Below are 26,032 nucleotides of genomic sequence, written 5' to 3' on the forward strand. Positions count from 1 at the left end.
ATAATATCTGAACCTATCTGGATTCTTTATTCTCTCTGTGTCTTAATCTAATCCAATGTTTCCCAAACGTGGCAACTTTTAAGATGTGTGGACTTCAACTCCCAGAATTCCCCAGCCAGCATGTCTGGCTGGGGGATTCTGGGAGTTGAAGTCCCTATATCTTTGCCAAGGTTGGGAAGCACAGATCTAATCGAATCAAAACAAATCTTCCCAAAGGACGCCTCCATGGCTAAAGACAGACGGTCGTCCTACCTGTTTCTGGACCTTCAATGGAATTTTCTTTTTCACTCTCTCCTTCCCTCGATCCGTTTCTCTCCCCGAACTTCCGGCATCGTTGCTGTGCCCGTTTTCGCTGGGTTCGGCTGAGACGCAATGTTCACTTTCCCGGAGTTTCTTTCCGGGGTGTCTCTCCCATTTTTCCTTTCTCTCCTGAGGCTTCAGTGACATGTCCTTCTGTAGAAGAGCCAAAATCAGAAAAGGGAGAGAAAATGTTAATGTCGACCCAACAGCCATAGACATTCAGGAATTCAGTTAGCAAGGATGGTGGATGAGTAAACCTTTCTCTGTTAAAAGAAGGACTACAGGAGACATGATAGCAGTGCCCCAATATTGGAAGGGCTCCTACAAAAGATGAAGGGGTGAAACTATTTCCCAAAGCCCCAAAAGGTGAGACAAAAAACAATGGATGGAAATGAATCAAGGAGAGAAGCAACCTAGAGCTGAAGAGAAAATTCTTAACCGTGAGAGCAATCAACCAAGGGAATAAATAGCCTCCTTCAGATGTTATGGGTGCTGCATCACTGGAGACTTTCGAAAAGAGACTGGACAACCATTTGTCTCAAATGGCATAGGATCTCCTGTTTGGGCAGGGAGTTGGACTAGAAGACCTCCAAGCTCCCTTCCAACTAATTCCATGTTCTAAGCCTCCAAGATATTTATTGCATCTTTATAGTCTCTTTTCTGTGAGAAGCAAGGAGGCTCATACAGTGTCTGTGAATGCTCTCTTGACTCTAGTATGACTTTTGATAGCTACATGGATCAATGTCCTTCAAATCCCTAAATGCCCATCACTTAGAAGAAGGGGAATCTTGTTCCTTCTGTTCTAGAGGACCAGAAAAACCTAGTGGCCTTCCTTCACAAGGCTTCACAGATTGTAGTTCAAGGAGCTTCTACGCTTCTTGACCAATAAAGCCAATTTTCTGAAGGACAACAGGCCTTTCTGCTGTGGGATTTTCAGAGAGTTGTTGGAGAACCTTCTGCCTGAAACGGTTCAGTTCTAGATTTCTTTTTCTAGAAAGCAGAGGAATTAGATGAGCAACAGGAACTTCTCCTATTGCTCTATTATCTTGATAATATGCAACAGTGTCATTCAAGGAGGAATTTCCTCCCCACTCCACAGCACAACTGAGGTTGGAGAAATGGGAAGGAGTATAAAATAGAAGCAAACTGCCAGACATAAGCAACCAAAGAGACTCGTAAATAGCTAAAGAAAGCAAACTTTATTGCTTTCCACCTATATTACAAGAATATGCCTAGATGCTTGACTTCCCATGGGAATAACCAGACCAGGCTTCATGGATCACGAGGGAAGTTAAGCTTATGCGCTTACAGCTATGCAAGGACTCTAAGCTAGACTCTAAGCTTGACGCCTTCCCCCTTCCAGCCTAGTTGGCAGTTTCCCAGCACAAACACAATATGTTTCTTTTTCCTCCACCCTAATTTAGCTCCTGGAGAAATATATGTTCTTCTATGCAGAGTTTGGCTCACATGCCCAGACGTAATCCATCAGGAGGAGAAAAGCATATGGATGGGAACTACAGAACTGTGGAAATGGCCCCTCTGTTTAGGATTTCACACTGGTGTACAACCTCATGCAATGAGTGTGCGTGTGTCTGTGTCTGACCTCTTAGCAAATTTTTTGTCAATCTAACCCCGCTTTCGGCTATTTTTTTTTAAAAAAAATCTCAGTGAGCTTTTCCACCATTTGATTACCAGCTCCTCTTCAGAAGTGATCAGAAGCGAACGTGAGACGTTTTGCTGTAATCTTTTTTTTTTTTTGCCTGCAATTCAATCCTAAATCTCTTTGAATTTAACCCAGTAGTTTGTCTGCTATTCTAAATTTCCTCTGTTTGTTTTGCTGGTTTCCCTCCATTCAGTGATGTCCAATTCTTAAGAGCCTGCCTGGACAAATCCCTGCAATTTTCTTTGGTTATTCCGCTCCAAAACTCACAGAAACACACACACACACACACACGCACAGACACACACTCACATCCTACACAGACACAACATAGGTTTTCTTATCTATAAAACAGGAGAAATGCTTTCGAGCCGCACAGCCTCCCCTAGGGAGAAGATAACAATGGTAGAAAGTATAAAACGCTGTAGGCGGTTTTTTTTTTTTTAAATAAATAAAATCAGTGCATTATATGTTCAGTGATGCCTTTTTAACTTGGTCACAACCGTGATGTCTCTATTCAGCCTCTTGAGCAGTCACTGGAGGAGGCAAACTGAAAGCCAACTGCCTTGGCTCTGCATGAGTTGCCCTGCGCGAAGCAAAACCAGAAGCTGAATAAATGCCCCAATAATGCCTGTTACTACCCTGTGTTTCTCTCCCCATTCTTTCTCTAATTTTAAGTATTGTGTGTGGAGAATGCTGTGCTGCAGAGGACTGGTTAATTTCCTTTGTGCACCAAAGCTCTGTTTCCTCTGTGTAAATCAGTGACATTTGATTTTCTTGCAAGCTGCTAATTTGCTCCAAAGCCAACATGAAACATCTGTCCACAGAGTGACATGATTGCCTTAAAAAAAGACAAGAAGAAGACAGTCCCATCTGAGGAAAACATGGAAGCGACCACTGCAGCAAGAAAGGTAATGCCATGCGCTTGGGAGCAACAGTTGGGTTGGATGAGTGTTGAAAGTACCTTACGAAGTAGCACAGTGTAGTGGCTAGGGAAGGGAGTCTGAACAAAGAGCTCCAAACCCAAATCATATCTGGAATGACTTCTGTTGTTATCTCTCCAGATCAGGAGTGTCAAACTCGCGTCGTCATGGCATCGTCATGGGATGTATTGGGAGTTTTTCCCCCCTTCGCTAAACTGGGCGAGGGCGGGGCCAGCACGTGACGCACCCAGCCGGCGGGCCGCGAGTTTGACACCCCTGCCCCCGATGAAGAGGAGAGGCTCTTCTGACGAGCCCTTTCACTGTCGATTCAAGGATGGGACCTTCTCCTGGGTGGCCTTCAGTTGTGGAAGACCCTTTTCCAGAAAGGTGTGCTTGGTCTTTCGGTCTCCTTCTAATCAAGAAGCTGGAAGAAACTATCTGTCTATCTGTTGCTATCCATCCATCCATTCACTTACTTACCTATCCATCCACCTGCCTAGACCTATCTTATCTAATTTAGTCTAGTCTGGACTGGTCTAGTTTATCCAGCTTACACACACACACACACACCTATCTGTCCATCCATCCATCCATCCCTGTCTGTCTGTCCCTCCCTCCCTCCCTCCCTGCTGGAGGAAACATTCAAAGATTCTTAAAGACTAACAAGTTGGAGCTAGTAAAATCTATCTATCTATCTATCTATCTATCTATCTATCTATCATCTATCTATCTATCATCTATCTATCTATCTATCTATCTATCTATCTATCTATCTATCTATCTATCTATCTATCTATCTATCTCTACACATCCATCCATCCATCTATCTCTATCTCAAATATATACACTGTCCATCTCTTAAAAAGTGATCTTAGGCAGTTTACAAGTTTTTTTTTAACCATAAAAACAACAGAAAAATAAACAAGGTTAAAAAGTCAGAGAGAGAGAGCCCAGATGCCACCAAGTTTCAGAGACCTCCATGCTAGTTGACAGGTCTTAAGAGTTTTGTAGGCCTTACTTGAGGGACTCTGGGCCCTTTGGTTGTCTCAGGAGGCCCCTTTTCAGGACCCTGGAGAGCAGCCAAGAGAGTTTTGTTCTTTGGACTCCCCTTGGGGGAAACGGCTGCCCGGAAGATGTGCTGGTTGGTTGCTCCCTCATTCCCGGAAATGATGAGTATACAAACACACATCTGGAAAGGCACCGAGGCAGCTTCTGCAATACCCTTTCTGGTTTAGGCCCCAAATGAACAGCTTCTGGAGGGAAACCTCCCAGGGCGTGACCTCCTTGACTTCAGGACTCAATCCCAGCTCCCACACGGAGCTGAGATGCCGTTCAAATCCAAACAGCAAAATCCTGGCATTGGCCCGCAAACCGAAGCTCTTTGGATCGATCTCAAATTAGGGTGACTGCAAAGGAAATTGTTGCTTTTCCTAACCTCCACCTTACAATTCCTCTCTCAGCTGGCCACATGTTTCCTTTCTCAGTTCTTTTTTTTAATAAAAAAAAAAAACATTAAACTTCAACATTTCCCATAACATTGGCTGATAAAATCCAGAGGCACTTAGGGCTGTGTTCTCTTAGAAGGCCTGTCAAAATTGGAGAGACAGATGCTTCTTGTCCTGATAAACCAGTGGAAACTCCAGCACTGCAACTTGAGGGGGTCCAACACAAAATGAGACCTGAAAATTATCATTAGCCAAATGGTTCATCACCCCCCCAAAAAAGAGGGTTTTTTGGTTCATCCGGGATGATTTGAATCTCAATTTGCAAGAGGGTGCAATTTTTTTTTTAAAAAAGAGAAGGCCCGTTAACTAGCTGACTTTGATGCAAAAAAAGGAAGCCATGTTGTGCACCCACAGCAAATAAATTTCATAAATAAGTAAATAAATCATAACAAAAGTGGTTTTTTTTTTTTTTTAAAAAAAAAGACTCTGCAGCAGTCTCAGTTCAAGCTTTTGTACCATGAACTGCACTTGGGAGACAATAAAGCTCTTGTTTTAGTTAACTCTCACCCAGTTTTGAATCTGAAAGTCCTTGAAATGGACATGCTAATCTGGTCTAACGTCTACAGCTGCACAAATCTGTTTCTAAGCTCAGAACCTTGAACGCAGATCAGAAATAGACAATACAAAAATTAAAAATAACCTGACTTGTAGCCAACGGAGAGGAAAGGAAACAAATCCATACAGTTGAATGCCTAAATTCGTGACAATTATTTATTTTTACTGCAACAACAAGCAACAATTAAATGGGGTACTTGTATGTTTGGCTCCTTGGAAACACAAGCTGAAGCCAACCAGCCTCACTTCTTGTTCATTTTAGGCAAACATTATAATACCATTAGAGGCCAAAGGAAACATCTAAGGAAACTTCACAGAGGTGAAAATGACAGCATTCCCTATTGTGAACACAACTCCAAGCGGTCTTTGCTCCCTTTGGAATTCAGCTGACCCAATCACCTTTGCTTTTTCTAATTTATTTATTTTGCTTTATAGGGCTGTCCAATCTGCAAAAATGCAAATTTGGGCAGTATTTATAAAAAGAATATAAAAAATCTCAGGAAAACAACAAAAAACAAAAAAAATCACAACAAGAGGCACAATCAGAGCCCTCCAAACTATACTACACCTTGTAGGGTGAGTTCATCAACAATGAATCTTCTTAAGACTAACAGGGTTGGAGCTAGTAAACTCTCTCTCTCTCTCTCTCTCTCTCTCTCTCCCCTCTCTCTCTCTCTCTCTCATCTATCTATCTATTATCTGTCATCTATCAATATTTATCCATCCATCTTCTTCCTCTCTCTCTCCATCTTCTATCTATCTACCTACCTATCTATTCATCCATCCATCCATCTCCCCCCTCTCTCTATCATCCTTCTGTCTGTCTGTCCGTCTGTCTGTGTATCATCTACCATCTATCTTTTGTATTTTTTCATTATTATTTTAGCCATCTATACAAGAGACTTTGTAAATTTTCCAATCCAACCGCAGCATGGGGCAGGAGTCCTTCTACTTCCTCTATACCAGACAACTGGCTGCCCAGTCTTTGTTTGAACATCTCTAGTGGTGGAGCACCGTGACCTCCAGGAGGCAGTCATGTCCACTGCTTATCAGCACTTGCAGAGTTAGGAAATTCCTCCTTATTTCAGGTTCGGCACCGATTATTTTCCCATTTCCCAGGGAAGTAGGGCAGAGGTGGGAATGGAGCTTCCATAACTCGTGTTTCTCAGCAGTAGAAACGGTGTAACCTTGGAACACGCTGCCTCAAAAGGTGATGGCCTCTCCTGAGTTAAAGGTCTTTCTGCAAAGAATGGATAGCAATAGCAATAGCACTTAGACTTATATGCTGCTTTATGCTGCTTTTACAGCCCTCTCTAAGCAGTTGACAGAGTCAGCCTATTGCCCCAACAATCTGGGCCCTCATTTTACTGACTTCAGAAGGAGAGAAGGCTGAGTCAACCTTGAGCCTGGTGGGATTTGAACTGCCAAATTGAAGGTAGCCGGTAGTCAGCAGAAGTGGCCTGCAGTACTGCACTCTAACCATTGTGCCACTGAGGATAACTACAGAATGGGGCACCGGTGATTTTTCAACATAAGTGAAGGGAGTAAATGATCACTGAAACATTTTCCAAATGAATGATTCTTAAGTTGTTGGAATGAACGGAGCAAGAACAAACTGCATCGTTCACACATGGAGAGAGAGAGAGAGAGAAAAAAAATATTGTACATAAACAATTCCCAAAACCAAGTGGCTAAATATATATATGTAATATATATGTGTAATTTAATTATTCCATATTATCAGCCTAGCACATTTCAATAACAAACCCTCCCCGGGGATCTAGAAACCGAACAAAATATCTATGAAATAAGTGTTAAATTGAATGCAAAATGCCAGCATAAATCAATAACTGTCTACCTTCAATTAGAAGCTACTCAGGAGATGGCACTACATTAATCAGTCAAAATTGCCTCATCATCAATAACTCATGTATTTCCATCTGAGGCTTTGGGAAGGGAAGTGACAGCTGGAACGATCGCTCAGAGCATTGCGGCTTGCGAGAATGAACCACCAGTGATTCAATTTCAAGGCAAAAATAAAATAAAATTGGGGATTTGCATTGATAGGGAGATCTTTCCACAACCTTCTCAAAAGGATCTGGAGATCTTTTTCTTCTGACTCTAAAGAACCCACTGTAGTCATGATGGCTGGGGTTGCCATCCTATTACTACCAAGGCTCACGTTTTCCATCCATCCTTCATCTTTGAACTAAAAGATACTTTCCGTGTTATTTTCCTCTCCTCCTTTCCTCTTCATCTTAAGGAGTTCTGATCCTTTTTGAAGCCTCTTCTGATATTCCATTAGAGAGCTGAATTGTGTTTTCATGGATGTTCCTTTGACACTCTAGGAAGGCAACAGATGGTTTGTTAGAGTACCTCCATGCCTCAGAGTTATAGTTTCACAGAGGTGGAAGGGACCTTGAAGGTCTTCTAGTCGAGTCCCCTGCCCAAGGTAGGAGAACCTCTACCATCCAGGACCTTTTCTTGAAAACCTCCAGTGATGGAACAACTGCAACTCCAGGAGGCAAGTAGTTCTTCTTCTTCTTCTTCTTCTTCTTCTTCTTCTTCTTCTTCTTCTTCTTCTTCTTCTTCTTCTTCTTCTTCTTCTTCTTCTTCTTCTTCTTCTTCTTCTTCTTCTTCTTCTTCTTCTTCTTCTTCTTCTTCTTCTTCTTCTTCTTCTTCTTCTTCTTCTTCTTCTTCTTCTTCTTCTTCTTCTTCCTCCTCCTTCTTCTTCTTCTTCTTCTTCTTCCTCTTCCTCTTCCTCTTCCTCTTCTTCCTCTTCCTCCTCCTCCTCTTCTTCTTCCTCCTCCTCCTCCTCCTGCTCCTCATGCCATAACTGTCGTCAGACGTTGGCAACCATTTGGCGGTCCTATTTTTATCAACAGCCACATGAAAAAGTGCGGCTGAGTTTTGTTCAAAGCAGCCCCTTAGATTTTGAAGCCTTGATGTTCTTCTTCTGCCCGGACCTCGTTTGCCTTCAATCTTTCCCTGGAGGATTAAGTGAAGGATGCTGTATTTTTCTGGGTGTCGCATCCCATGTCTGAAATAGTCTAACTTTTGCTTTTTTTATGGTCTTGATGATTTCCCCTTGGCTTTCCCAGGAGGCATTGATTAATTGTTCTCATTGTCAGGAAATCCCTCCTTATTTCCAGGTTGTATGTTCCTCTGAGTAGCTTCCACCCATTGCTTCATGTCCTGCCCTGAGGTGCTTTGGAGAATAAATTGGCTACCTCTTCCCTGTGACAGCCCTTGAAGTACTGGAAGACAGCTATCAGGTCTCCCCTGAGCCTTTTCTTCATTAGCCTCCAGACCCCTGATCATCTTCGTGGCTCTTCTAGGTACTTTTTCAAGGGCCTCGGCATCATTTTTGGATTGTAGAGTCCCTCAGCTTTATTCCTGGCAACTGGGAGAGCTAAAAAAAAAAAACTTCTAGAGGGCAGAATTTTTTTTTTAAAAAAAAGTAAAATGGGAATGTATATATTCTGGAGGAGCTTGGCAGCAACCACAGTGGGGAAATGCTACATTTCGCCAGCTATCTGGCCTAGGTTTCTCCAGGAAGAAATTTTCTATAAAGTCTTTGCTGCAACCCTAATTCATTCATTCTCTTTTTTTGCCCTCCCTCCCCTCCTCTCTGTCTCTCTCTCTCCTGTCTTACTTTCTCTCTCATTCTCAACTCTCTCCTGTCTTTCTCTCTCTCCCTCTCTCCCTTTCTCTTTTTCTTTCTCTTACACGTCTGTCTGTCTCTCATCTCTCTCTTTTTTCTGTCCCATGTCTCTCTCTCTCTCTCTCTCTCTCTCTCTCTCATGTCTGTCACTCTCTCTCTCTCTCTCTCTCTCTTTTCTCATCTGCCTCTCTCTCACATGCCTGTCTCTCTGTCTCTCATTTTCTCTCTCCCTCTCCCTTTGCTGATCTCCCAACAGACCTTCCCTCCTTTGCCAGTGCCTCGGTTGTAGGGTAGTAGTAGCTCACATCTCCTGTGGTACCCTCTGACAGGCGTTCGGCAGAGAGGCTATTAAAACTCCCACAGGTGCTGGCTGTCCGTCAGGAAGGAAATGATCCTACTTTAAGCCATCAGCATGTTCTCCAGGGATGGTGGTAAATACCCAGAGACTAAGGGGTGCAAAATTACTATCAACAGAAGACATCTCAGGGAGCAAGGGAGCTTAAGTGATTGAAAGGATGTAGGTTTGCACAAGAGTAAAACAACATAATTGTGGAGAGCTCAGTGCTTTCCGAGGTTGGCTGTTCCCTTGCAGATGTTTGGTTACCCAACTAGGTAACATCATCAGGGCTAGAAAGGAGTGGAGTTTGCTCTCTGTTTATATAAAGTTGCTTGACTCTATAATATAATCAAGAAGTAAAATATACCCCAATCGGGGAACTACAAACTCAGATAAACAAGCTAACAGTAAACAACAGCCTCATCAAAGAATTACCAAGAATATTCCCATCAACTCTGACAGAGAAAGCCACTTGTATATAAACAGAGCTCAAACCCCACTTCCTTCTAGTCCTGATGGTGTTACTTAGTTGGGTCCTGAAACATCTTCAAGGAAACAACCAAGCTCAGAGAGCACCAAGGACCCCACGATTTTAGATTTACTGAATGTAAAACCAAAAGATTCAGCTCTCAAAGGATTCCATGTTGTTTGGTTACTCTCTGCCACTGAGATGTTTCTCAGCATTATTAAAACGGATGGGTAAACTGTTATATTTAACACTGCATTGTTTTGCCCGGAGCGCATGGTAACTGCTCTGAGAAAATTATTTGAGTCTGCTTTTGCTCCCAGAAGCTTTTAAACACAGCTAAAGATTTTTTTTTTTAAAGAAAAAAAGAAAAGAAAATCAACACAGAGAATTCAAAATCTGAATTAACCAAGTAATAAAAATAGTAGGCGCAAGAGCAGGAATGCCATCTGTTTGCAGCAGTAACCTACAACGGAAAAGGAAGGGATGAAATTTAGCAAAATCCAAAGCCTGAGAGTCGGAGGCATGCAAAACATTCACACACATGCCTTTCACTATGTGTCATGAGGCTAATTCGGGGCAACCCAAATTTCAGGGCCACCACAGCCAAAATCCCACTTCTCACAACCAAAAATTGCACAGAGCAGTGTCTCAGACGAGCATCGAGCTGTAACTGCTGAAGCTGATTCTTGAAATAACTTGGGCCTCCCTCTTTGGCTAGAGTTAGCAGAAGTAGATATAACTGATATCCTTTGGATTAAAACAGAAAGTAACTCAGTCTGGGCTGTTTCTTTGTTTTTCTTCCCAAGGGGCTAAAAACTTATTTTCCAGGCTTAAATAAGCTGCAATTGCAAAAGAAAAAAAGAAAAAAAAATATGAGACAGGAGGAAAGGAGAGAGGGAGAGAAGAGGGAGAGTGGGAGGGAGGAGGGAGAGTGGATGAGAGAGGGAGAGAAGATGAAGGGGAGAGTGAGGAAGAGAAGAGGGAGAGAAGGGGAGGGAGGGGAGGAGAGGCGGGAGGGAGAGAAAGGAAGAGAGGGAGGGAAGGGGGAGAGAGAGAGAGGGAGAGAGAGGAGGGGAGGAGGGGAGAGGGAAGGAGAGAGAGAGGGGAAAGAGGAGGGGAGAAGTGGGAGAGAAGGACAGAAGAGAGAGAGGGAGGGAGGGGAGGAGGAGGAAGGGGAGGGAGGAGGAGAGAGAGGGAAAGGGGCAGGTGGGGAGAACAGGGAGGGAGGGAGAGAAGAGGAGGGGGAAGAGAGAGAAGAAGAGGGAAAGGGGCAGAGGGGGAGAGAAGAGGGAGGGTGGGAGAGGGAGAGAGGAGAGAGAGAGAGGAGGAAAGAGGGAGAGAGAACGAGGAGGGAGGGAGAGAGGGAGGGAGGAGAGAGAGAGGAAGAAGAGGGAGGGAGGGGAGAGAAGAAGAGAGGGGAGGGGGGAGAGAGAGAGAGGAAGAGGGGGAAGAGTGGGAGAGAAGAGGGTGAGAGGGTCAGAAGAGGGAGAAAAGAATAGAAGAGGGAGAGAAGAAGAAGGAGAGGAAGGGAGAGAGAGAGAGAGAGACCATGTAATTGCTCAATGCATATTATAGGAAGTTAATTCTTCAGTAAAAATGTATATTAATCTATCCTTCTGCGTGCTTCTTTAAACAATACCAAGCTGCCTAACTAAAAGGCCTGAGTTGTGCAGCACTTTGTTACTGTTACATTATGCAGTCAGGAGAGAGCAGCTGCATTCCATTTATTTATTGGGTGTTTATTGGGTGTTTCCCACCCACCTCCGGAATGCATCACAGATGGACAGAAAAATCAAACACCTCGCAGGCAAAGCTATTTTACGATCCCAGCAGTTTCCTAGATCGGAAGACGAAACTTGCACACTCTGGCAGCACCATCCCAATTTTTAACTATTCGAAACAAAATGAAATGGAAAACCGATTGAAATGCCCCCGTTCCCTCGAGTGCCTGCGAGAGGGATGGAGATATCCTGGCTGACGACCTCCACTAAGGTATGAGCCAGCGTTGTGCTGCAACTGCTAAAAAAGCCAATGCAATCCCAGACTGCATCAACAGAGGTGTTATGGCCGGCCAGCGGACCTGGCACAGACTCAGACAGTGAGGAGGTTGGGCGGGGGGACATGGGCCAGTCCTGGAGTCTGGGGAAGGCTCTGCGTCGGAGGCAGAGATGGGCCCAGGGCCATCTGACAGTTATCAGCTGCCTTCAGAGTCAGACAGCAGTGGGGCAGAAGAACAGCTGGAGCCTGTTTCCAGTGTGTGCATGCACAGAGCTGCAAGGAGAAGCGAACAGCTAAGGAACAAGGGTCAATTCGGAGTAAAGCCACAGGTGGACAGTGAATGGCCTTTCCCATAGGGAACAAAAGAGGAGCGAAAGGGAAGCGGGGTTTTGCAGGAGACAATTAGTTCATTGGGTGAAGATCTGTTCCTGCATTCTTGCCTAGTGTTGTCTGCTACAGCGTGGCATTGGGAAGACATCGGCCTGCCAACTCTCCAAGTCTGATAAAGGTCTGTAGTGGTGAAATCTCTTGAAAGACTGTTGGGTGGGACTTTGCTGGAGGAGAATTCACTGTAAACTAAATAAAAGGGGTTTAGACGAGGAGTGAGTTTTGTGCTGTTGGGGAAGCCCAGGTCAGAACAAGGTGGATAGAATCAAGATCAGGAGAAGTGGTAGCACCGCTCTATATTACACTGGGGATTCCACGTTTGGACTAACTACTGAGTTGTTCTGGTCACCACAATTCAAAAAAGTTGGCGAGGTCCTAGCAGGAGGGCAGAGAAGAGCAATCATGATGGCAAGGGGATTAGAGGTTGAATCCACTGAACAGCAGCTATAGGAACTAAGTAGAGGTAGTCCTCAATTTACAACAGTTCGTTTAGGGACCAAAGTTACGATGGAACTGAAAGAAGTGACTAATGGCCGTTTTTCACACACGACTTTTGCATCACGTGATCAAAATTCAGAGGCTTGGCCACTGGTTCGTACTTACGATGGTTGCAGGATTCCAGGGTCACGTGATCCCCTTTTGCAACCTTTTGACGAGCAAAGTCAACGGGGCAGCCAGGGTCACTTCACCACCAGGTGACTGACTTATCAACTGCAGTGATTCACTTAACAATCGGGACAAGAAAGGTTGCAAAAATGGGACAACGCTCACCTAACAACAGAAACGTTGGGCTCAATTGTGATCGTCAGTCAAGGACTACCAGTATTTAAACCAAAATTCCCTACAGTGACTATCAGGACTTGAAGGAGGAACTCATAATGGGTCGAAGTCAAAAGCAGAGGAGGATCAATTGTTGCCCAGCTGTTTAGATCAAAGAGCAAAGCCATCATAGCCAAGTTTTCAGATGTTCTCTTTCCATCAGAGATACTCCCAGAAAAAGAGCATCTAGCTCTTGGCTTATTGTTCTCACAACACCCCACTCCCCACTAGCCCACTTCTTCAAGAAGAGACTGGACAGCCATCTGTCAGAAATGGGGTAGGGTCTCCTGCTTGGGTGGGAGGGTGGCTTGGACTAGATGACCTACAAGATCCCTTCCAACTCTGTTAATCTGAATCTATCTGAAATTATCAAAGACCTGGAGGCTAAAACACGCCATGAATGGTTGCTAGAACTGGGCCTGGCTAGTCTAGGGAAGAGAAGGACCAGGGGAGACAGGAGAGCAGTCTTCCAATATTTAAGGGGCTGCCACAGAGAGGAGGAAGGGGTCAAGCTGTTTTCCAAAGCACCCAAAGGCCAGACAAGAAACAATGGATGGAAACTGACCAAGGAGAGAGATTCAACCTGGAAATAAGGAGAATTTTTCTGCCAGTGAGAGCAATCAACCCATGGAATAAAAGTTGCCTTCGGAAGTTGTGGGAGCTTCATCCCTGGAAGCTTTCAAGAAGAAGAGACTGGACTGCCTTCTGTCAGAAACGGTGTAGGGTCTCCTGCTTATGTGGGGGGGGGGGTTGGACTAGATGACCTACAAGGTCCCTTCCAACTCTTGTCCATCTGAAGTCCTTCATTGCAGCCCTACTCCGGCCCGCTTCCTGGTGGGTGTGAAGGAAGTTCTCTGTCTGTGCACAGAAAAGGGGGAAGGGGTCTCTTTACTCCCTTCGATGCTGATGGCAACCCCGGGCAGCTTGCCAATTCCCCCTCCCCAAGAGATGATTAGCTCTTGGAAAGCTCTTCTGGAGATGAAGGACCAGCCACTTCCCCCTCCTGGTTACCCCACTTGAGCAAAATCATCACCTCTCCAGGAAGGGTTGGCCTAGGGACACCCTCGCAAACGATTTGACACCCCCCCCCCCCCCACCCACCCCCAGTTTTCTCTCTCCAGATTGACAAGCCGAGGAGGAGAAGCCAGAGAAGGAAGCGACTTTTCTCCCTATCTCCATCTTGCCAGAGCCGGTTGCTAAGCAACTAAGTGGGCCTTATGGGGAGAACAGCTTCTCTTTCTATCCCCCCCCACCACACACACACACACACACACACTCCCCACCCCCAACAGGCTGGCTGGAGTCTTTCAAAAGTAAGGGGGCTTCTAATGTTTTGCAACGGTTGATCACTTGATGCCTCGCCAAGGAGGAGCAATGGCTTGTAAATAGCAAGTCGGAGGGACAACTGGGTCTTCCCAAAACAATTAAATTTAAGAAACGGGGGGGGGGGAAACCCCCAATCCTCTGCAAACAAAGGAGAGAGGAAGGCGAGAGGTTCCGCCGTGTCAGGGTTAAATGATAAAAGGAGGCCTTTGAGGAGGGGAGGCTGACGGAGGGAAGGAGGGAGAGAGAAGGAGAGGGAGAGGCAGAGAAGCACCAGGGTGGGGGAAAAACAAACCCAGAAGCAATCAGTAGCCTGAGAGACTGGTGTCAACACACAGGTCTTGCAAGTACAAATGCCACCTTCCTTTGTGACGTTCAGAGAACGTGGCTGCTTTATCGGCAAGCCAAGGCTCTGCTCTTCGAGGCTTCTCCTTCCTTCTCACACCACAGAGGGACAACCTTTGCTTCTCAAGACGTTTTGCACTTTCGCAGCCTGGTGGAAACAGCAGAATCAGAACAGAGCTGGAAGGGACCTTGGAGGTCTTCTAGTCCAACCCCTGCTCAAGCAGGAGAGCCTATATGATTTCAGACATGAGGCTAGATGCTAAATCATTATTATTATCATCATCATCATCATTATTATTATTATTATTATTATTATTATCATCATTATTATTATTATTATTATTATTAATTATTAATTATTTTTAAAGAGGCATTTCCTTCTTCAAAAGAGAATCGTTGACTGTCCCAAAGGTGCTTTTTCAAAAGGCGAGGGGGCTTTGCTTGTCCTTGAACCTTTCGCTTCTCTCCCCGAGAAGCTTCTCCGCTTCTTCCTGCAGAATTGAAGAAGCTTCTTGGATCAGAAGCGAAGCATCTTGCAGGGAAAAACAAACAATCCGGTTGCCCTTTTGAAAAAGCAGCTTTGGGGAAAACCTCGACCTGGAGGACTGAGAATTTCCCTGGACAGAATCCTTGACCATTCAGCTTTGGAAAGGGGGAGATGTCTGTGAAGTTGTTTTTTTTTTGGAGGGGTGATCATTGTTTTACTAGAGGAACATCAGGTCTCGCCAAGGAATGGCATGGCATGGGAAGGGAAGGACATCTGTTTTCACTGCTTGGATTTCATTGAGTGGTTCGGGACCCCAAAAAACAGAGTCCCATGTTCATTTAAGAGAAAAGGAGAGAAGAGAGAAGAGCAAAAAAACAGAGAGATGGGGGGAAGAGAGAGAGAAATTTTGCAAATTCTCAATCTTTGGGCTATGTAAAAGATTTAATGATAGGTTGAAGGCTCCACCTTTAGAGGCAGAAGATACTCTGGGCCAACTTCAAAAGCAATGGTGGTTGGGGGGGTGGAGCTACAGGCATAAGAGGGCAGGGCTAGTGACATAAGAGGGTGGGGCTAGGGACATACAAAGACAGAGCTATGGATGTCAAGGTAAATCCTGGGTGTTGTCTTTTTCTCCTCCTCTTCCTCCTTCCTCTCTCTCTCTCTCTCTCTCTCTCTCCCCCCTCTCTCTCTTCCTCCTCCTCCCTCCTTTCTCTCTCCCTCTCTTTCACCCTCCTTCTCTCTTCCACCATCCCAGTAGTCTGTCAATGACAAGTTAAATCCTTTTTGCCAAAGCTTTGAACTGTATATTAAACAGTAAGAAGAGACGTTCAAAGACTTCCTAGCATGCAAACGTCCAAAGAATAATAGAGGAAAGAAGAAAAATTTGCAATAGCAAAGAAACAGAGACATTTGGAATTGAACAGGTCAACCAAACAGAAGGGTTGCCCACAATATGTTATGACACACATCACGACAAAACTACCCTGTTTCCCTGAAAATAAGACCCAACTGGAAAATAAGCCCTAGCATGATTTTTCAGGATGCTCGTAATATAAGCCCTACCCTGAAAATATGTCCTAGTTAAGATTGTCAGCCATATTTCCCCCAAAATAAGACCTAACTGGAAGATAAGCCCTAATGTGTCTTTTGGAGCAAAAATTAATATAAGACCAGGTCTTATTTTCAAGGAAACAAGGTAATATGGGATAATACTTAGCATGTATGGATGTAGCCCCTGGGATTTTTGTAAACTGTACCCAGTCTATTTGGTATAGTTTACAACCCAAGGCATCCAGTATTTGGAAGATAGGTTAATCCAGTCACTAAATTAACTACACTGTGGGAATATAGCTAGTATCTTGAGTAGAAATGCAATCCATTAGGAAAACAGAAAAGAGATCCAAGACTTTACTGGGGCGAAGGTGAATTTGTGCTATCGTTTCCTTGGAAAATACACCGAGGCACATATTTTTCATAGAAAAGACGCTTTGCTGGGTTTTGCAATGGAAGCGGGTTCTAACACATTATTTCTGACTTGAAAATACAGAAGCAAAACACACAATTTACATTGTCAGCAAAAAATGAGATCTTGGTCAAAGGTGGCATAAACAGAGTTTGCCCCTTTTGTGAACTCTGTCCCTTACAGCTCTCTGTGTGTCCTTGTGTGTGTGTGGTGTGTCTACCCTGCTAAAGCTATTTTGTCACCCGATTCAGCACACCGATTCAGCACACCGCTGTAGAAAACCTTAGATGAGAAGCTACATGTAACTTCCTTACAAGAACTCTATCAGGAAAGAAACAGCTTCGAGGCTTTTACTGCACCCTAGAGAAAATCCTCTTTTTTTTTTTTAAATTCCAGCCACTGGGTTCCTCTTTGGCCAACAGCTGTAGCAACATTTTCAGAATTAAAGAAGATTGTTCGTGATGCCAGATGCAACTGAGAACTGAGAAAGAAAGTTGGTGTTTTCTCCAAACACAGAAGAGATACCATCCTGTTTCAAAACAAAACCGACTAATCAACCAAAACCACTTCCTTGTCAGGATACAAATTCTTGAGAAACTGCAAAACGTACTTGAGATACCTGGCCTTGTGCCCCCCTTCCATATTTTTCCTTCCTTCCTTCCTTCCTTCCTTCTTTCCTTCCTTCCTTCCTTCCTTCCTTCCTTCCTTCCTTCCTTCCTTCCTTCCTTCCTTCCTTCCTTCCTCCCCTTCTTTCCCTCCCCCTCCTTTCTTTTTCTTTCTTTCTTTCTCTTTCTTCCTTCCTCCCCTTCTCTCTTTCTCTCCCTCCTCCCCTCTTTCTTTCTCTCTATCTTTCTTTCTCTCTTCCCCCTCCCTCCTCCCTCCCTCCCCCTTCCTTCCTTCCAGCACTTCTACGTCAGGAACAGAGGTAGAAAATCTCTCAATATAAAAGACCAACACTCAGATCCAGATAGCTGATCCTGTTTGGAAAGGAAGCAACTGAGATAAAGGGATCACGTTTTTTTAAAAAAATGTTTTCCCATGACTTCGCACTGAAGCAATTTATGCAAGCCGTTGAACATGCTGAGATCAGAAGCTGCCTTTTCTCTGGAGCATTTGGGCTGACTTTGTAGTTGGGTAGCCCTGCTTGCTGTATTCTTTGTACACTTTGAATGTAATAGAGGGAAATAGGATGCCCTAAAGCGAAGTGTTCACACAGGCAATTTCAGTTGTGGAAATGCTCAGTCAACGGACACAACTGGAGACATCCCGACAGCAAGGTCAGGTTTTGGCTAAGGCCTCCCCTTTCATACATCTCTTGAAGCTTCTCTTCAGACAGACAAGTGGTTATCCAATCTCTTCTTAAAAACTTCCAGTGTTGGAGAATTTAGAACTTCTGGAGGCAAGTTGTTCCACATTAATTCTTCTCACTATCAGGAAATTCCTCCTTAGTTCTTGGTTGGATCTCTCCTTGATTAGTTTCCATCCATTGCTTCTTGTCCTGCCTTCAGGTGCTTTGGAAAATAGTTTGACCTCCCTCTTCTTTGTGGCAGCCCCTGAGATATTGGAAGACTGCTCTCCTGTCTCCCCTAGTTCTTCTTTTCAACTACTAGGCATACCCAGTTCCAACAACCATTCGTTATGTTTTAGCCTGCAGCCCCCTAATCCTCTTTGTTGCTCTTCTCTGCACTCTTTCTAGAGTCTCAACATCTTTTCTACATCGTGGCAACCAAAACTGTATCCCAAGTGTGGCCTTACCAAGGCATTATAACACTTAATGTGATCTTGACTCTATCCCTAGTTTATGCAGCTCTTCCTCCTTGATTCCTTTGCTACTTATCAGACTAGCCAGAAACGTGCTGGATAATAACTTCAATCTACTTCAGGCCTGGGTCCCTACTGCTCCTCCAGAATATCACAACGTTCCTTGATTTATAGCTCTGCCAAAAGGATTCAATCTACCCCATAAGACCCGGTCAAGCTTTAGACTGCTGCCTAGGCAGCATCTCTTGCCTCCCTCCCCCAAGGTTTTCCCCACATACCATTACAGCCCTCTCCTTTACATCCCAAGAAACTAGGGAGGGTCCCTTCTGAACGTCTTTTTCCACTTGTTATGCAACTCCGGGCTATGCCGTCTCTTCTCCGACTGCTCCCTAGGCAGCATCACCCTGTCTCACAAGGTCTTTCTCACAGGCCATTACAGCAGCTTCCTTTGCAGGATGAGAAACTAGAGAGTTCCTCCTGAATCTCATGCCCCACCCATTATGCAGCTCTGGGCTATGCTATCTATCCCTTATCTGATTATTCTATAGGCATTGCCTCCCTCTCCCAAGGTCTTTCCCACATACCATTACAGCCATAGCTTTTACAGCCTGAGAAACTAGGGAGGGTCCCTTCTGAGCATTTTCTCCACTCATTAGGCAGCTATACCTCACACTGCCTCCCAAGGTCACTCTCACATGCCATTACACCCTTATTTCCTTTTATTCCCCCAGGTTGTTTTCAAACACCAGGTGCCCTTTGCTCTATTTCTGGGCAGGTGGGCATCTTTCCAAGCTGCAATACTGACCAATTTTACTTTTTATGGAAACTTATGGAGCCCCGGAGGCATTTTTGGGAATTGAATCAGCAATGGTTGTTTGCTGGGCAGCAAGCCAGCACCCATTTATTTTTAATTAGAAGAAGCTTTAAAACAAACCTAAATCGGGGAGGGAAGAGAGGATGGGCTGGCAGACCAAAAGGCAGCAGTCCACGGGTGCCCCAGTGCTCACGGACAACATTCTGCTTGTCCTGATGTAAAACAGTGGAGTTGGGAGTGAATTCTTGGCCATCCATTATTTCAAAGTAAGGATATTGAGCCAGGAATACAGTTGGTCTTCAATGTATGACCACAGTTGAACCCAACATTCATGTTAAGTTGTTGTGAGAGTCAAATGGTGTTCACATGACCCTGAGACACTACAATGATCATAAGGACATGGACTGATGGGAAGTTACTTTTTTCAGTGTTGTAACTTCAAATGCTCACTAAGCAAATGATTGTGAGTTGAGAACTACCTATATAACCCATCAAGGAACCATAAACAGCCAGATCCAACCCAACTCATACCAGGTGGCCTCTCCAGGCCCCATTCAGAAACCAAGTTGCTAAAACTCAACATTGGTTTGCAACAGGGGTGACCAAACTTTGAAGACTTCTACTCCAGATCCTGAATATGGCTTCTCACCGTGCCCAGAAATCCATTCCACATACGTCATGCTCTCCATGAGCTTTAGCAAAACACACTAGCTGTATTCAGGCCATGAAATTAACTGTGCTTAATGAAAGACTTAATGGATGCATTTAAGGGTTCGCTTTTTGTCATGTTTCCTAGGGTTCGGGTTCGCATTCATGCATTCATATTGCATGAATCAAGCCTGTTGGGCTACGGCATGATTCCATGCATGGAATCAAAGTCCACGTTGGAGAGAGGCTGGCTAAGCCTGAGGGAGGAGTCAAGCAGGGAATTAGTCTAGAATCCTTACGTAGGCACTGGAGAGCAAGGTCCAAACTCCTCTGAATGCTGCTGACCCTTATCTAGTCTAGCCCAGGTACAATCTGCTAGTCTGGGAAGATTCCCGTAAAACAGGCAGGAGCAATAAAGTAACTAACTGAACTCTTCATCTGTGGATCGAGTTGTTCATGCCTAAGAGGCTACAAGAACGGGTGTCCACCATAAATCTAATGGAACAAATAAACGAGGCAAACCCAGAACATTGCTTAATTCCGTTTAACAAGATTCACAGGCTAGTTGTGGCATGCTTTTCTATTGTTTCAAGCAAAACAAGACACTGAAAACTGCATCTCATTTGCAGGTTCTGGGAGAAAAATGCAAGCTTTGGGGCTAGATTCCATCTTGCTAAAAAAAAAAAAAAAAAAAAAAGACAATTCAATTCCTCTTCGGTAATCAAACAGCTTCTCCTGCACCAAATCCTTTATCCTCAAACACAATCCAATTTTTTTTATATTGCTCTCAGCCAGTAGAGGTAGCCCAAAATGCTCAACAGCAGACTAATCTGCAGATTTAAGTCTCTCTAAATACACAGTGAAAAAGATGGATAGCCCATTAAGAAAAAACACATGCAAGTCCCTAAATACATATGTTTAGTTTAATGCACGTACTAAGCAGTCTTGGGAGTGTGAATTTCAAAGGAGCTAACCAAGTTGAGGGAAGGAGAAGACGTATTGACAAAGGAGGCATAACACCCTGGATAAATAATATATCATTTAGAACAAACTCTCCAGACTGTCGTGAACAGCTGTTTGTCACTGGGAAAAGAGTAGAGCAAAGACGGAGATGAGAAATTTAAATTGTGCTCGTGTTCCAGAGGGGAGAGAGAGAGAGAGAGAGAGAGAGAGAGAGAGAGAGAGAGAGAGAGAGAAAGAAGAGAGGCAAAATAATGGAAGGATCCCTCCCATCGAAACAAAAAAAAGCTTATTTTACTTCATTGTAACATGGCGGCAAGGAAGACTGGCCAGAAGCTGTCACTACCCGTGGGGCACTGTATTCAGCTAACCATGTTCCATTTCTTTTTAAAATAAATGTATTTATTCAACATTTATGAAATTAAAAACGTATATTTACATGTTATAGCCTAGAACAGTTAATGAGTGGAAAGGCTTGCCTTCAGACGTTGAGGGGGCTCCATCACTGGAGGAATGGAAAGTCACTTATCTGAAATGGTCGGGGGCTTCCTGCTGAAGCAGGGGGTTGGGCTAGAAGACCTCCAAGGTCCCTTCCAACTCTTTGTGTTATTCTGTTAAACCTCATGCCTTAATTCAGAGGTAGGAAGAAAGCGAGCCGTCTTTGTTTCCCTAACCAAAAATATTCCAGCCGTGGGATATGTAATTTCATTTACTGCCCTCACCCCTTCTTCGCCTTGAGAATGCATTACCATACAGCTTCATTCCAAACCCACTCTGTGGCTCCCGCTCCGTGGTCAGCACCACAAGCACACACTTGTTGAAAAGACTCACACTGTTCCCAGCTTGGAAGCCTTACTAACTTCATTTATTCTCCAAGAAATTCTTGGCACAAAGACAAGGGGACAAGAGATATCTCCCGAAAGCAGAGACTTGAAAATTCAGCTGTCAAGGCAGACCAAACTTGACCCAAACTTGGCTGACTTGCCTCTTCTTGGCTGAAGTCTACTGCAATGCATTTTTTGAGGGTTGCAATTAAGGGGGAGGGCGAAAGCAGACTCCGAAACTTCAAAGCCGGCTAATCAGGAAAGCTAAAGCCAATCAACATTTCAAGAGAAAAGTAGCTTGGAGCTGCTGTGGAGAGAGCGTGATCCCCTTTCAGGCAATGTTCTGGCAGGCTGTTTTCTTAGCCTCCTACTATTCCTAAATTGGGAAAGCTATCCTAGCCCCACTGTATTCTCTCTCTCTCTCTCTCTCTCTCTCCTCTCAAAGCAGGCCCCCACCTTCCTTCCTTCCATACACATTCCAGCTTTTCTGCTTCTGTAGTGGAAGTGCAAGGAGGGCAAAGTCCTACAGATTTTTTTTTCCAAGGGTATGCTGCTTTCAGAGATGGGGAGGGAGAAAGATTAATAAGGTAACTGCTGCAGAAAGAGAGAGAGAATTAGAGAGAGAGAGAGAGGGAAGGAGGAGGGGGAGGGGGAGAGAGGGGGGAGGGAGAGGGAAAGCATTAGAGAAAGAATTCAATAAATTATATATAAAGAGAGAGAGAGAATAGATACAGATAGATAGATAGATAGATAGATAGATAGATAGATAGATAGATAGATAGATAGATAGATAGATAGATAGATAGACAGACAGACAGACAGACAGACAGACAGACAGAGACAGATACAAAGATGGATGGATAGATACATAGACAAAGATAGATAAATAGATAGATAGATGATAAATAGATAGATAGATAGATAGATAGATAGATAGATAGATAGATAGATAGATAGATAGATAGATAGATAGATAGATAGATAGATATGGATGGATGACAGACAGACAGAACTAGGTAGGTAGGTAGGTAGGTAGATAGACAGACAGACAGACAAAGATGGATGGATAGATACATAGACAAAGATAGATAAATAGATAGATAGATGATAGATAAGATAGATAGATAGATAGATAGATAGATAGATAGATAGATAGATAGATAGATAGATAGATAGATAGATAGACAGACAGACAGACAGACAGACAGACAGACAGACAGTAATAGATAAATGAGAGAGAGATAATGATAAATATAGATAGACAATACAGATGGATGGATGGAAATAGAGAGAGACAGACAGACAGACAGGCAGGCAGAAAGATAGATACAGACAAATGGACAGACTGATAAACAGACAAGAGGGCCAAGCTCAATAGCAAAAGAGCATATTTTGGACATGCACAACTTATGCCAGACAGCTTCCCAGTGATGCAAAGAAAGAAGTCTGCTTTGAGACCCCTGTCCTCACCCAAACTTTATTCCTTCTTCGCCTCTTGTTGCAAACTTAAAATTCCACCCGGGATATCACGAACCAGTTTTGAGTAACCTAGATCTGGTGACACACACACACCGCCCACTTCCTCTCTTCATAACAAGGAAACGGGCACAGTGTCTCCCAATTAGAGGGGAAGTAAAGGATATGGCTCAATCTTTCAAGAGAACAGAAAAGGGGCCAGGGGTGGGATTCTACCGGTTCGGACCAGTTCGGGCAAAATGGATGTTAAATTTGCCGGCCCTGCTCACCCCCCCCACCCCGCCCACCCCAGGAGTCTCCACGCAGCCCATTTTTGTTGCAGGTAAGTGCAGGGTCTGTGCTGAGATTCTGGGAGGGGGAAGAATGGGCCTTCCGGACGTCTGGAAACGGGCCTGTTTCCGGCTTCCGGAGGGCCTCCAGAGCCTGGGGGGAGGCCGTTTTCACCCTCTCAGAGGCCTGAGGGAAGCCTCCGGACTCCGGGGAAGGCGAAAAACAGCCCTCCCGGAAGTTCCAGTAGGCCACGCCCACCATGGCCATGCCCACCCAGCAACTGGGCAGCGAACTGGGTTACTGGGATTTTTGATTGCCACACCTGAAAGGGGCTCTCCTCAGGAAGGCAACTTCTGAACTCCAAACTTTTGTACCTCTGAAGACGAATATTGTCCTGCAAAGGCTCACCATCACACACACCCACAGGCCGATGTAAACCTAACTACACGAATCAAGTCGGCCCTTCGTGACGTATATAAGGGCCGTTGTGATTTCCTGTTGTAAATTGCTCAGAACTGCCACATCGGGAAATCCGCTCAGGCCAAGGCTTATGTGAATCATGATGATTTATCCCTTTCATCAAGCGTGTGTGTACTTTTTCTACGCAAGATGAAAGGTGGGGAAAAACATGCTGCGTCGTATCCCAGAATTCAGATGCACACGTGAAATGGTAAACAAATGACAGTATTCTCTTCTGAGAAAGGCTTAGCTGAAACTTTGGTTTTCACCAAACCCCACTAAGAGTGGTGTCACCTATTGAGTAAATTATGAGACGACGCACCAGTACTCATGCAGCACTCAATTTATGTGGCCCTAATCCAGCAGAGCATTTTTGTAGGCGTTACCAATTTAACTTGCACTTACTTATCTCTCGGTAGTTCAAAAGCCCCAAAGACGTTTAGACTTTCAGCTGAAGATCTGGGGGTGGGGGACAGGGGAGGAAATAAGAAGGGAGCTTGGAGGTCTCCTAGTCCAACCCCTTACTCAAGCAGAGGAGTCTCTACCAAATAGTTGTCCAATTAAGGATTGTGAAACTTTGCAGAAGACCTTGGCTAATGTCAGCGTATCGTGATGCTGGTTAATGCAAACCATATACCAGCCTAACATTGTCCCAACTTTAAGCAAACTGAGCTCAGCTCACAGAAAGCCCTGAAGACATATGGATGCATCCAGATGATCAAAAGGCACACAGAATCTCATTTACAATAGATGCAGGGGTGGGATACGACAGCGTTAACTACCGGTTCGGGATTTACGAGCTTCCCTGCACGCTGTGAGCCGCGCGCCTGTAAATCGTCATCAGCATGCTGCATGCAGAGAGTTTGGCAGCTGAAGTTGAAAAATCAGGAAATAAAGATCAGGTAAGAGCCCGGGTGGGCGGGTGGGCAAAAACATCAGCAGACATAGAACCGGTTCTTCAGAGCTACCGGTTCTACAGAGGTGGACAGAACCAGTAGAAACCCACCCCTGAATAGATGGCAATGGAAATTGACTCGCAATCACTTCTTGGTGGGAGAATTTGAAGGTTAAATTTGGTAGGATTTCACATATTCCCAGCGGTATTCAGGGGAAAATCTCTTCGCTCCACCAAGATCTCTATGAAAAGACATCTTTTCTGCAGTCAAGAGACTCCAAAATACTTTACTTTATCTTGACCAAGGAAGGACAATTAACCAGTGGAACAGCTTGTCTTTGAAGGTGTAGGTGCTTCATCACTGGAGGTTTTTAACAAAGGACTGGACAGCCATCTATCTGAAATGGTATAGACTAGATGAGTCTCCTGCTTGAGCAGCGGGTTGGACTAGTAGACCTCCAAAGTCCCTTCCAGCTCTATTCTGATTGAATCATTAACAATGAAAGGCCCAAACAGATCTGGACTTTAGCAATATCAGGACCTTGGAGAGTTCAATCCAGAAGATTTATAGGCTGGGTTAAGTCTCACAAGGAACATTGTTGTTTCAGTTCACCTTAAAAAAGAACCTTCATGCTTCCAATTCTATTTATTCCTCTTTAAGATATTTTAAAAAGCCTTTGATCATCTCTGTCTGGAACTCTTGAACAGCTGGGAAATTCAATTGAAGGTTGCAAGCTCTCAAAATAATAAAAGGACTACAGTTTCAGACTGAAAAGTCGCAAAAGGGATTGTCAAAGACTTGACCTCAATTGGGTAGTCTGAAATTCACTGTACTTTGAATCTAGGCAGGATGCTGCTGCCTCCAGCTCTTAGAAAGGTGACATACTCCGTAGACAGAAGCCAAGAACAATTTTGATAGTATGAAGTCCTACATAAGTGCTTCTTGACCCTTTGGGATAAAATTAAGGCCTGTCTAACGCTCCATTCTGCTTTCTGTGTCCAATCAGATGCCTCCAGAGAAACCCCAAATAATCTTCCAGAACATGTTCTCCAACGTCCATTAGAGTAGGACTCTCCAACCTTGGCTACTGTAGGACGTGTGGACTTTGACCCCCAGAGTTCCTCAACCAGCATCTGAACTCGTGGAGTTGGGAGTCCACGAGTTGCAAAGTGGCCAAGGTTTTGAAGAGCTCCCCCACGTGCATTCAAAGACCACTTTCACCGAGCGATTTTTCTCTGCAGGTAGCAATGCCTGGCCGTGCCAGCTTGGACGGAGAAGCTCAACCAGATCAGTCCTGGTTAGGATTTGAGAAGAAGGCCTTCAGGGAACCCCTGCCAGGGGGCTCAAGGCAAGAGTCACAAAGGGAGGCAATTCCCTAGAAGGAGGCATCTACAAACTGCTTCTGTGCCGCTGCCAGGAAAACCTGTGCAGGCATGTCTGGGCAATCACCGGCACTCCAGTCGGAATTGAAGGAGACTTTGCCTGAAACCAAGAGAGACAGGAAACCAGGGGAGAACTTCGTTTTATATTAGTGCAGCTACCAGAGATTTATGTGGCCGTTTCTCAGGCGGTCTCCACAGTCTGCTTAAGCCAAGTTACAATCTGGAAAATTCAGTTTGCAAACCCCTCCAGTTCAAAGCCAGCATTTTAAAAACAAAATAAAGTACATGAGCAATCATGGTCTCTCTGT

At 44.5% G+C, this 26,032-nt stretch overlaps 1 protein-coding gene across 20 annotated transcripts in view; it reads right to left on the reverse strand.

Moving 5' to 3' along the window:
- Positions 1-26,032, reverse strand: part of FBRSL1 (fibrosin like 1) — a 520,677-nt gene that overhangs the window by 394,898 nt on the left and 99,747 nt on the right. For all 20 annotated transcript variants that reach the window (XM_087942881.1, XM_087942869.1, XM_087942865.1 and 17 more), the window contains exon 2: positions 253-453. In XM_087942881.1, coding sequence (XP_087799007.1) covers positions 253-453 — 201 coding nt within the window. The remainder of the gene's footprint in view (positions 1-252; positions 454-26,032) is intronic.

The sequence above is a fragment of the Notechis scutatus genome, chromosome 13, assembly GCF_049901735.1.
Source record: "Notechis scutatus isolate UNSWTSFEM ecotype Mainland chromosome 13, rNotScu1.2, whole genome shotgun sequence".
Taxonomy (NCBI): Eukaryota; Metazoa; Chordata; class Lepidosauria; order Squamata; family Elapidae; genus Notechis; species Notechis scutatus.